General features: G+C 32.6%; 1 protein-coding gene across 3 annotated transcripts in view; it reads left to right on the top strand.

The window, feature by feature from the left end:
- Positions 1–12,574, top strand: part of LOC110030553 — a 23,828-nt gene that overhangs the window by 2,446 nt on the left and 8,808 nt on the right. For 2 of the 3 annotated variants that reach the window (XM_020733316.1, XM_020733315.1), the window contains exons 4-5: positions 11,884–12,004; positions 12,373–12,492. In XM_020733316.1, the coding sequence (XP_020588975.1) occupies positions 11,884–12,004; positions 12,373–12,492 (241 nt within the window). Of the gene's footprint in view, positions 1–5,262; positions 5,340–11,883; positions 12,005–12,372; positions 12,493–12,574 lie in introns of all 3 variants that reach the window. The other variant, XM_020733317.1, reaches the window with a different exon arrangement.

Raw genomic sequence — 12,574 nt, 5'->3', positions numbered from 1 at the left:
ATCTGGAATGCCGTTTTTATATAAGCACCTGAAACGTGCAAAATAAACGGTGCGGCGGCATTTTTAAAAATGCCGCCGCAAATGCCGCCGCACTTATAAGATGCCCCAAACGGGCCCTAAGTTTCCTAAACAGCTTGCTGATGGGATTGTGCTCTAAATGCAGACTGCAAAGCTTCATAATGTTACTGCGGACGCATTAGGAGTGATGCTGGTCGAGGAATTTTATGGTGATATGGTGAATTGTTGTCGTCATTGAATTCTTTTCATATTGATTTTATTTGTCTTAGTAAATAGAGCAATATGGAAGCTTTTGGAGGCCACTCAAAAGTACTTTGACATCATGGAATTGGCATTTATTGTCTGAAAATAGAAACCTTATACAAATGGGAAATTATAAGATGAAGTCGTTCATTTTGTCACTGTTTTTCAACGCGATGATCCTTGGTATTCAGAGGCTTTAGAGATGAAATAAGATGCATGAATCCAATTTTGATTTTTTTTAATGACATGTTCCATGGATATGAAGGGGAATATTTAGATTTATCTTATAAAACTATGAAGTCATAAAAATTGGGATATTTTCTAAGATGAAAAAGTTTACAGATTGAGGTAAAATTTTATCAGGATGATTTTCGAATTAAATTACCACATTGGAATTCATAGATGCACCGTAATTTTGTAGGTTCAATCTAAAATGAGTAGAATAGGAGTGGTAATCTTTCTTAATTGGTTCTGTCCTTAGGCATTATCATCATATAATATATTTAGTTTAAGTTGTGAAAGCCTGACATGTTATGTTTTTAGTTGCTTTCATCATTTGCATAGTGGATATTACTAGGCATTGGTTTTAGTATATGCTGTATCAGTACAAATGACATGTTATCATTTTGAATATATTCAAAAGAAGCAAATAAGTAAAGCAACATTCTACTCTTAGGGGCCATTTTTTTTATTTTTTTGTTCATATTTTGATATAAAATAAAATTATGTATGATATCTTGTTGTTTTGTACTTTGTTCAAGATTTTAAAAGCTTCTTTCTACTCGAGGACATTGGCTCTCTTATTCTTTCTTAGTTGGCATGCAATTGGAATGTAAGACTTATTGAAGGGGATGTGCACTCCATGGGGAGGCTTGGGTAGCTGAAGATAGCCTTCCCCGCCACATCGATGGCCAAGACTGGGATTGTGGTTATAAACTTTTTCAATAGCTTTTGGTCTTTGTTTTATTGACTTCTCCACTTTTGGGTTAAGTTCGACATGGTTGATAAGGAAGGCTAGGCAATTAAGTTGGGGTGTGGCAGGGGTGGTGAACTAATACTGACAATTAATTTGGGCGGGTCGAGGAGTAAGTGGCCATGGTTTTGTTGATGCTGCTCTCTCTTTCGTTCTCCATCCCGATCATGGGGTCAAGGGAGTCGTATGGGGACTAGGACAGGGTGACAAGATGGAATGGAATCCGGAAAGATGGTAAAATATTTTTTAAGCATTTTAAAATAAATTACTTAGATTGTGAAAATAAGAAAGAAAATAGGTAAACAAATATGTTTCGTCATCTTTTGAAAAACAAGTAATGCCAAACAGACCCTTAGTTTCTTCTTACAAAATGCATCTAAGCTGCTTATTTGAAGATGCTTGGTGATATTCATGCCCATAATGTAATAGTTGTTTCTTACACAAATACAAATATGCCTATCCGAGAGGTTTGTTGATAATCAAACTTTGACTAGGACTGAACCACTTTAGACCCTGCAGCAAATAACTTGGAGGTCTGAGCAGAACCTCCAATCTAATATCAAGCTTATTCTAGGTAGGTCATGTCCTTCCATTTTTATATTAAATGAGCATTAGCCAACTGGAACTCTTGATAATAAGACAGTGATGTATTTTGTTCCCATTTCCATCGATGAGTTTGTTTTTTCTCTTAATTATAATATCTTCATTGTCAAAGTGAGTGCTGACTCTGTGCCGGTAGGAATTGAATTTATGTTGGAGACTTATGAGTTTTTTGTCAGTTGTTATGATGCAAAATGATATGTGAGGAATTCTTGATTTTATTAAGTAGAATCTTGTTGTTTTGGAATTTGATGTAATGTTCTAATGAAAATGAATTGAAAACAATAAAACATTTCTTATTGGAAGCATAACAACTAATTTTATCAGATAAAATCTATAACTCCGCTTCAATATGAACATTAATGCATTTTACATGTGGTAATTCTAGTTGATCATGGTATATTTTGCCTGCAAGGTCAATGGCGTGTGGTATACTTACCAAAATACCCTTTAGCGCTTGTTTTTTTTTTTTCATATTAATCAATTAAGGAGGCATTTGTTTCAGCTTTTCAGATTAAGTTCGCATCCGTGTTTAAGCTTCACGCGTTTGAATAAACATTTAGTAGAACGAGGTGGCAACCACGGGCGTTGTTTCATTATAGAGTGTGTTTGCTTCGGTTGTGACTGTATAAAATCTCAGTTCAAAAACTGTTATGGAAAATCTACTATTTAAAAATTGATTTTCCGGAAAAAATAAGTCTGTCTGAAAAATACAGTTTTCGTGTTGCCTCTAGACCAATGTCTGAAATACCCCTCTACTTAGATTATAGAAAATTCATAATTTTTATAGATGTATTTATTTCTCATATTGAACTGTATTATTTAAACAAGCAAAAAAAACAAAAGTAAACTCAAAGTTAAATTATAGAATCAAGAGAAAACTAGATTTTAGAAATAACATTTTTCTAAAAGAGTTTCAAAATGAACAAATATTCAGAATAAGGCCAATGATTAGGAGTCAAGTGCTATTTACTCACAACACTTTTATCATAGCATGCATGACGATATATAGTAGCACATTGAAGTAAGGAGAACATAAATTGTATTTTTTAAATAAAAAATGGTAATACAAACATGGGTTAAACATAATATCTTCAACATAAGCTGCCTCACAATCAGATCTATGAGTTCTGTCACTAATAAATTCTACATTAGTACAATTTGCATTTGAATTTACATTTTCACCTTAAAAAAAAAGACAACTAACAACCATAACATAAATGCTATGGTTATAAAATTAAATAAGTGCAAAGCCTATCATAAGAAATTTCAAGACTTAAAGATTCTTTTTAACTGTATCTTCAAATGCATTTCCTTTTTTATCACATCGTTCCAATGCTGCATCGTGCAGTCCATCGATCTATTGAAAATATTTGCAATATTTGTTCGATCGATTTCTGGGGTATTCATATCATAATATCTTCTTTATGAGCCATTAAAAGAACGCATAACATATTGCAATCGCCATTTATTTGCTGATGCCTCTGTCCCTTAAATCCCTTAAAACTTGTTGAATAATTTGCGCTCATTTTGGATAATCTAGTCTTGTAAATTAATATTAAAAAAATAGTGAGAGGAAAATAAATATGTCCACTATTGTTTCATTTGAGAAAATATACCAAAAAAACTGGTTTGAGCCAACACAAATATCAAAATTCATAAGAAATATTAAAGTGCAAATTAATCTCACCACATACAATTTTTAATATTGCTGAAAAATGCCAGTCAAACATATTCATGATAACTTTGAAGTAATACAATAAAAATGTCAACCAACCTTACCTATGACAACTTTTAAGTAGTACAGTGAAAATGTCGCAAAGAACAACCAATATAACAAAATGAGTTGCACTTAGAGAGAGTGAAATAACCTCGATGCATACCATCCTAGACCAGGTCACCATTATCATGGTGCATGTTTATATAGATCATTTGATTCCAAGTCAATCAAACACAGACACACAAAGACAGCATACAACATTAAATGAATTTCCCTTATGTATCCACATTTAGGGCCCAATTAGCTAAAAAATGACAATAAAACATAACTATGACATCTCTAAAGTAATACAATGAAAAACCACAAATAAGAACCCATAAAGCAAGGACTTACATTGGGAGAGACTAAAACTGCTCCCGATGAAAGACCGCTGATAATAACCCATCAATAGCACCGATACAATCCTACATCACATCTAGTTTAGTTTAAATTTCAAAGTATTTATCAATTTTTGGAAAAATAAGAATTACTGCAATATGCCTTGAAGTTCTTTAGGAATATTTCAGAAAGTTGATTCTTCATATTTGATAATCTTAGAAGACATGCTTACCAAAACATGAAAAATATTCACTGATAGTCTTAGATGAGTGTTGGAATCTCTCACAACTGCTCTTATAAATTGATTATGCAATAAAATGTATTGTGTTATTCCTAATACCTCATTTGAAGCCATTTTAGAAGTGCCATAAGACCATAATTATTGTGAAGCTCATTCAAAAAATCAGTAAAGATTACTTGACTCATTCGAAACATATTATTGAATCTCATTGGATGACTTGCAAGCAGTTCATTTATCCACTTGTCCCCAGTAAACGTCAACTTCATACATGGAGTGTGTCGTATTACTTGGTCTGCACGTATATAGCTGTTATAATAAGTTTTTTGCAGCGCTCTCTATATTCTCTATTAGTATGATTCATTATTGTAAAAATTATGAATGTTGTTACGCAATAAATATTACACACAATCTATTTAAGAATATAACAACACGAATACTGATGTATCGTGACATGATATCACAAGTACTAACATCTAAAAACAATATATCACAAGTACAAATGTTACATCTTAATACATCATAGTTATTTGCATCGCAACACAAATGCTAATATCAAAAATAGTTATACTACCAAAAAAATCTTAGACAAAACTATCATCACGAGTAGGTGTTTCACAAATAAATTAACAGTAGAAATAGTTCTACAAACACATCAAGTGTACTCCACTCAAAACATGCAAGACTAACATGAATTAGTCATTGTGCTTTTCATGGAAAAAAACGCAAGTAATGAACCCTCCTCAGGTGTCATAGATGTAAACCCTCTTTTGATTGAATCCTTAAGTAGCTTCATCTAGTACAAATATAATAAAATATCTTTATAAACTTCTGTTGTTTGCTCTAATATTTTTATCACATCAAGAATGAATGAAGATGGTTGCACGGTGTTTGCCTCAAAAGATAAGTTTGTGCATGCTATAACTAATTTTGATATTTAATTTCTAAGATATGCATGACCAATTTTTTTTACTATGACTTATCCCTTGCTTTAAAAGAAGGCAGAGTCCTAGAATGACTAGATTCACTTTGTTCATTTATGTTATGTGATCTTTGAATGAGATTGATTGAAAATTTTTTATGTTCTTGCAGACCTTGAAGAGTCCAAACATGTTAACCAATCACAGCAACACAACTGAACATGATGTCAAGCTTATTCTCTACCTTAGGTTCGATTCCTTCAAATCAAATTTGTTAGCATTTGAAACAACTTGCCATTCATATAATAAAAAAAAACATTTTTGATAATTCTACGTGTAACTGGAGTCGAAATCCAATTGTCTTAGAATTTGTTTCACCTCGAACTTCTTCTTCGACCAACCTACCAATGCATTTATGGTGTTTTTGATGGAATCTCAACCAAGGCTATTAGATCCTCTTTTGAGCTCTTTTCATATTTTTGATTTTTTTTTAAATGATCCCATTTATTCTTTAATTGAGTTTGGTTATACAATATTCTGGTTCTCTCTTGAAAATTTTTTCATAATATTTTGTCAACCTTCTTTATTGAATTGCGTGGTGTGCTTATTTCTTAATTCAATCTTTTTGAAATAAATCTCACAAAAAGTGATTTTTGTTTCTTTCTCCCAAATAGTAGATGATATGTTATCTCTGGTGTTGCCCATTTGCTATTGTATCTAACACGTGGATATTTTTTTTAAAATGTTTCAATTATATGATAATAATAAATTTTCTTCAAAATTTTCAAGAGCCGAAAGACATAATTAAGCTAATCAAAGTGAAATATAACAAGTAAAATACCAACATGATGTGCAATATAATGCTAGGGAAAGTTAGTACAATAAAAGAAATGTTAGAATTTCAATGTAATGATGATGTGGATAACAAAGTAATAGTGTGTTATATGAAGTCGTAAGATGACCCATACACTGATGGTTAAGTGTTATTTTTCATAGGTTGGTGATGGTGATGGTGATGATGAAGTGGTGGGCCAAAATGTTGGGAGATATAAATTGCAGAAACTGATTCGAGAGATCCAATTCAATAGTTTGAACAGAAACACACAAAGTAAGAAAGCTTAGAAAATACTTGATTTAACATGAAAAAAAAAATCCAAGAGTTGGAAAAAATGACGGAGCTACACCATACCAAGAAATCCGCTATGAAGCAAAAATGGGGAGATTATTTCAACTTACATCACACTCAAGCCGCTTCATACTTTGGACACACATGAACACTCATACTCCACACACTACCGAGCTTGATCAATGAAATTAAGGGCTTTGAGTTGAGAATTCCATTCAATGTATTCAGTTTTAGATCTATTCAAATGAAAGCATTTAAACTCCAATGTCGACCTCTATTATTCAAGACTTTGCTCCACTCTTTATCTATTCTCATCCAAAAGAAGGATATCATCGAAGAAAAGCATACACTAAGGGTCTATTTGGGGCAGCTGCAGCTTATCCAGCTTATGCTGATAAACAACTTATCTTGATAATCTGTTGATGAACAGCTGATCCAGATAAGCTGACTGACTGTTTGGTTTATGTGTTTGGAAAACAACTGATTCTGCATAAATGACCATTCTGCCCCTGTTCTGGATAAAATCTTTAGCTATTTGATTTGTGCTTTTAGAAAATAGCTGATTTGCTGATTTTTGGAAATAAAAGACCATTCAGAAATTATAAATTTTAATTTTTGAAAAAATATATTTAAATTCTGTGTAACATAAATTCTAATAAATAATATACATTTTACATTAATTATAAAACAATTTAATTTAAATTTAATTAAATAAATATATAAATTTGTTGCATGAAAATTTTGCAAATTCATAACATCACAGGATTTTGCAGCTCACTTCACTTAAAATAGAGTTCAAGATACTAAACTAAAACCAAAATACATATTGAAACTACAATTAGTGACAGGATTATAATATCAATTTAAAATGTAACAGTAACATCTCATGAGAACCATTGCTCGATTGGTACATGATCGAATCCTGAACAACATTATGGGGTTGGGAAACACTCAAATCACAAGTGATGGTCTTCGATTGGGAGACTGTCGAACCACATGCAACGTTGTCCGACTGGGATAACGTAGAATATGAAGGGTTGTCTGCTCATCTGAAGAATTCGCAGTCGTCCAGGTCGTGCTTTCACCTTGTGCACCTATAGAGCTGCCTCCCGAAGTTATGTTGTCGGTCAGTAGCAAAGACGACATTCTGTAGCGGCACATCACTTGCCCAGACTTCTCTGAATATCTGGAGCTCATCGTCCTGCAATTATTAAAAAAAGATATATCAGTAAAAAAATATAGGAAATAAAGAAAATCTACTTACCAAATTGTGGAGGCAATGGTTGCCAACAACAAAATTCTATGGTCATCAAAGCTGCTCCACAGGAAGATAGGTGAAGAGGGAGAGAAAGAGGTGGGGAGAGAGAGAAGTTGAGAGAAAGGGCCATCCATCTCACCTAAATGGGAGTTGCTGACCCCAATTCTGGCATAGTATACTCGGCATTGTTATCAGCATTGTTATTTCAAGCACCTATTACCTTTTAAATCACTTCTATGTAATCCCAAAAATAAAGCAAAAACAGGCATTGATATGATGACAGCTATTCCACTTCCTTCAAGATGAACATTTTAAAGTTCTACTCAATGTGATGCATTGCAACTCATTGTTATTTCAAAGGCAGTTTAGCATTGCACCTCATTAATAAACCAAAAGCTCAGGCCAGCACACCAACCAAACCATAGTAACACAGGTCAGAGGCCATACAACAAAAACCACCTGCAATTATCATCTCCTTCAGACCAGTTAGACAAACCAAAAAAATGTTCTTAACAGAAGGCAAAGCACCTTCAAACCTAGCAGAGTCATTAACAAGCAAAACAAACCACAATGAAAGGAAGGAAAGAAAAGGAAGTATGCTCCCCTCTTTTGTCCTTCCAGAAAAAAGACCACTCATATGGAACACAATTGTGAGATGCACTTTGCGCAACTACACCTCAGTTACTTTCAATTGAAATACTTGAATAAAATATCAATTCATTACCAGATGTCATATTTGCAATGGATTTCACCCCAAAATTATTTTAAAGTAAAGTCAATAAAGTATGAAAGAACTTCTTCAGAAGCAATTTGCAAAGCAGATTCATATTGTGATAATGCCTCGTCATATATTCCAGACCCGAATAGCTTATTTCCTTATGCTTTAGCATTAATTGCTTGGTTCAATGCTTTCTGAATAATATTCATTAAAAAAAAAAAATTAAAGACACTTCATAAGAGACTGCTGAAATTGTATCTTATAGTCCAATTCTTATTTCTTTGCATATCTAGCACCTGAACTTCACTTTTTTAAAACCCAAATTCTAATTCAAAACCTAAAATCATCATTGATTTTGAATCTGAGAACTCTTAGTTCAAAGTTATCTTCGCCGTATGCAAGTCATATAGAGAGGCCATGAACATATGGTTTGATTACATTATGATTTTGAAAACAAAAACAACTTGTTTATCTTTCTGATCTCTGTTATTTACATTTGTACCAAGAAATTATAGAAAATACCTGTGGAAAACTACAGTACATGCATGATGCTTGAGAACTGCAACTTTTCTGCTTAACAATAAGAACCTGAAACCTAAACCTAGTTACGAACTCTGGTTCTCACAGAAATTTCCAAACTCTGATTCTCGCAGAAATTGGGGTTTTCGGCAATGGGGGAGGAGTGGGAGGAGAGAAGAGGAGGCGAGGGAGGGAGGACAAATTCTTTTACCAGAAATCACCTTCTTCTCGGCGAAATAGGGTAGTGACGGGATGCTGCATGTTCGATCTACCGCTGGGGCGACGATCAGGGTTAGCGAGGGCAGTGGGGGAAAAGTCAGAATGCGAACGCGATACGCAGGCAAAGGCCCGCGGTTGCTGTTTAGGCTAAATACTAAAATGCCGATTTTCAAAACACAATAGAAATGCTGGAACCAAACAGCACGACGGCGTTTTCAAAAATGCCGCCGCATTTTTAAGCTGCCCCAAACGGGCCCTAAGATAAATCCTCCTATGAATGTCTAGTAAGAACATCATAACTAAAGCAAAATGATATGGGCTTAAAGGCGATCCCTTATGTAATCCAATTGTAATCAGAAAATGTTGGGTCAATCCTCTTTTTGTTCGAATAGAAGTAACAACTCTAATATACATATACTTAATGACTTGATTATAAGTCATGTCAACACCTTTTTTCTTTAAAACTCTCCAAAGGACTTCTCTTGGAACTTTTTCATAAGCTTTTGCTAAATCAATAAAAATCATACGTAGATCCTCCTCACTCTCTCTGTACTTCTCTATCAAACCTTTCAATAAATATATAGCTTATATAGTAGACCTGCTCGATATAAATCCAAACTGATTATGAGAAATTTTTATATCAGATTTTAATCTATCTTTAATTACCCTCTCCCATGGTTTTAAAGCATGAGACAACAACTTAATTCCCCTATGATTTGCACACTCTTGTGCATCCTCTTCAATCTTAAAAATGAGGACCAAAAATAACATTCCTCCACTTCTCAGACACCTTTCTAGTTTTTAAAATTATATTAAAGCGTTTAGTTTGCCAAGTAACTTCAAAATCTCCTAACTATTTCTTCACTTCAAATGAGATACATCGAGTCCTACTGATTTTCTACCATTGATTTTCTTTAAAGCCTCGTAAACTTTTTTTTATTAATGCGATGGTAAAAATAAAATATATTATTATTATTATTAACGATATTGATATCACTAAAGTCGATCGTATTTTCAAAAATTTGATTGAAAAGTTTATTAAAATGGCTCACTCATGTATGTTGAATATCTTCCTGTAATAAAAATGTATTTTGATTTTCATTTTTAATCCACTTTACTTGAATTAAATTATTACTTTTCTTTTCTCTTTTTTTACTAGCTTATACATATATTTTTCATTCTCTTCAGTATCTATTATATTATTTAAGGTTGCTAAAAATAAAATTTTCAATGTTACAAATTTTTGTTTTAGACTCCCTTGGGATCACTTTATATTTTTTTTTAGTTCTATAAGCTTTTACATTTAAACTAATTTTTATAACACATTTACTTATATTTTTTCATTTCTTGCACATTATTATTCCACTATAAATTATTTTTCTTTATAAAACTTTTTATTTTGATTCTCCAATTAGACATGTTGTCACTTGTTTAATAGCATTTTTTAGTTTATCTCACATAAAATTAACTTCATCACTAACATCCCAAATCTTCAAATCTTGAAGTTTACTCATAAAACTAATTTTAAGTGTCTTGTTGGTGCCCCCATTTAATTTTATGATAATGTTTCATTGTATTCTTTGTCTTAGGGCATCTCATTTTAAAATTCAGAACTTATAAGCCATGTCGAGTAAATTTTCACTTAGAATGACCTTACAATCTTTATATTCTTGACTATTTTTTTTCTCATAAAAAAATAATCAATTTGTGTTTTATTAGATTCATTTTTTTATATAATAATATGCTCATATCTTTTCTTAAATAAAGTATTAAGAATATAAAATCAAATGCTAAAGAAAAATCTAATATGATTTTACTTTTTTCATTAATCTCTCCAAAACTATAACTACTATAATATTTCTACAATCTTCTACCACTTCACCAACATGTCCATTTAAATCTCATTTAATAAAAATTCTTTTTCTAAGGGGTATCATTTATATTTTTTATTTCATTCAATTTTTTTTTTAAACTTATATCTAAACCTACTTGAAGAGCATAAACACTTATAACATTAAAAATTTTAGTATCAACAACAATCTTTAAGGCTATAATTTTATCTCTAATTCTATTAATTTTTACCACATTAGCTGTCAAGCTCATATATAATTACATCTGCATCATTTTTTAGTGCGACTCTTATCTGAATATTAAAGCTTAAAATCTAAGCTATCAATCACTTTAGTCTTTTCTCAAACCCATTTAGTTCTTGAATACATAAAATATTTATCTTTCTATGAATCATAATATCTACTAATTCCATTAATTTAACTGTGAGAGTACGTATATTCTAAGATCCTATCATAATATTAATTTCATGGACTAACTTCTTTGCTCACATCTGTCTAAAATGTGGGAATCCTTGCTTATTTGAAACTTCACCCGAGCGTCGATGTAGCGGCCCTTGCGCAATGACACAAGATCTAAATGGTTCATGTCAATTATAGATATGAGGGATTGGCTATAGGAGCCACAGTTGGATGCCATGGCAAGAGTCCTCTATGTAGTGGGAGTTTACCACAGGATAGCAAGAGAGTGGCTAACGACTAGTGAACTGAGTCGATGATGTGCGGTGACAATGAGGTCAGTGAGGCAAATGATAGCCAAATGGAAGGTCAGTGAGTCACAACACTTGGCATTGAGTTGATTTTCGTTTGTATGTACTTTAGTCTTTGGGGAGTAGTTTCTAAGTTTGGGTGAACATGACTAATATTAGATGAGTAGGGTTGCGTTTTGAGGAATACTCCTTTAGATTTTGGTGAGTTCATCAGAAGTTCAACGGGTTAACCACGACTTTATAGCTAGTTAGCGTGATTTCATATCATTCTGTGGGAATTTATGCTATCTTAAACGAGTTCATGATGGTTTGGGTGAGTTCTTGCTGCTGAGCTTTCAGAATGTTTAGGTGTATAAAATAAAAATGCCATTCCATTGAATTAATTTGCTTGCCTAGGTCTGTGGATTTCCCAGACGCTTGTACCTATGCAGAGATCAGAACAAGGATCCCAGACACCATTTCCTGGGACTACCATTTTGAGCCAACAGGGACTATTCCTGTCACTTTTACTGTCAGAGTAATTACACTAACCTGGCATCCTATTTAAAAGTTTTGGAGAATTTACATACAAACCACACAATTCTTATTTATTTACATATCTAGTACTTTAAGTATGATATTTACATTTATAACATTTTGGTATTAAATACCTATGCCTTAAAGCTGTATTTTAGAAAGTTAATGATAATGTTATTTTTGATTTGCTGTCAAAGATTTGTGTACTATGTATGCAAATATGAATGTTCAGGTGTTAGCTATGTAAATATAAGAAATGTGTGATTTGTATGTAAATGCCCCAAAAGTTTATTTAAAAATTGTAATATACACATTTATATTAATGTCTGCGGTTCTGAGCTTTTGATTTATGTTGATCTACTTCTCCAGTCTGCGGTGCTCAGGGAAGCAATTGATGATCTGGAATGGCCTGGTTCCAGCGTCCAGATACGCATAAGACCTGATCCTCCCTCGGTGACTTTTAAATCAGAGGGCCACGGCGACTTGCAGGTACGTGTCAATTACCTTAACTGTACATTCACTTTTTTTTAAGAAAAAAAGATTTACATACATACCACTCAATTCTTATGTA

Source organism: Phalaenopsis equestris, unplaced genomic scaffold (assembly GCF_001263595.1).
Source record: "Phalaenopsis equestris unplaced genomic scaffold, ASM126359v1 Scaffold000740, whole genome shotgun sequence".
NCBI classification, from domain to species: domain Eukaryota; kingdom Viridiplantae; phylum Streptophyta; class Magnoliopsida; order Asparagales; family Orchidaceae; genus Phalaenopsis; species Phalaenopsis equestris.
This window is presented reverse-complemented; position numbering and strand designations above follow the sequence as displayed.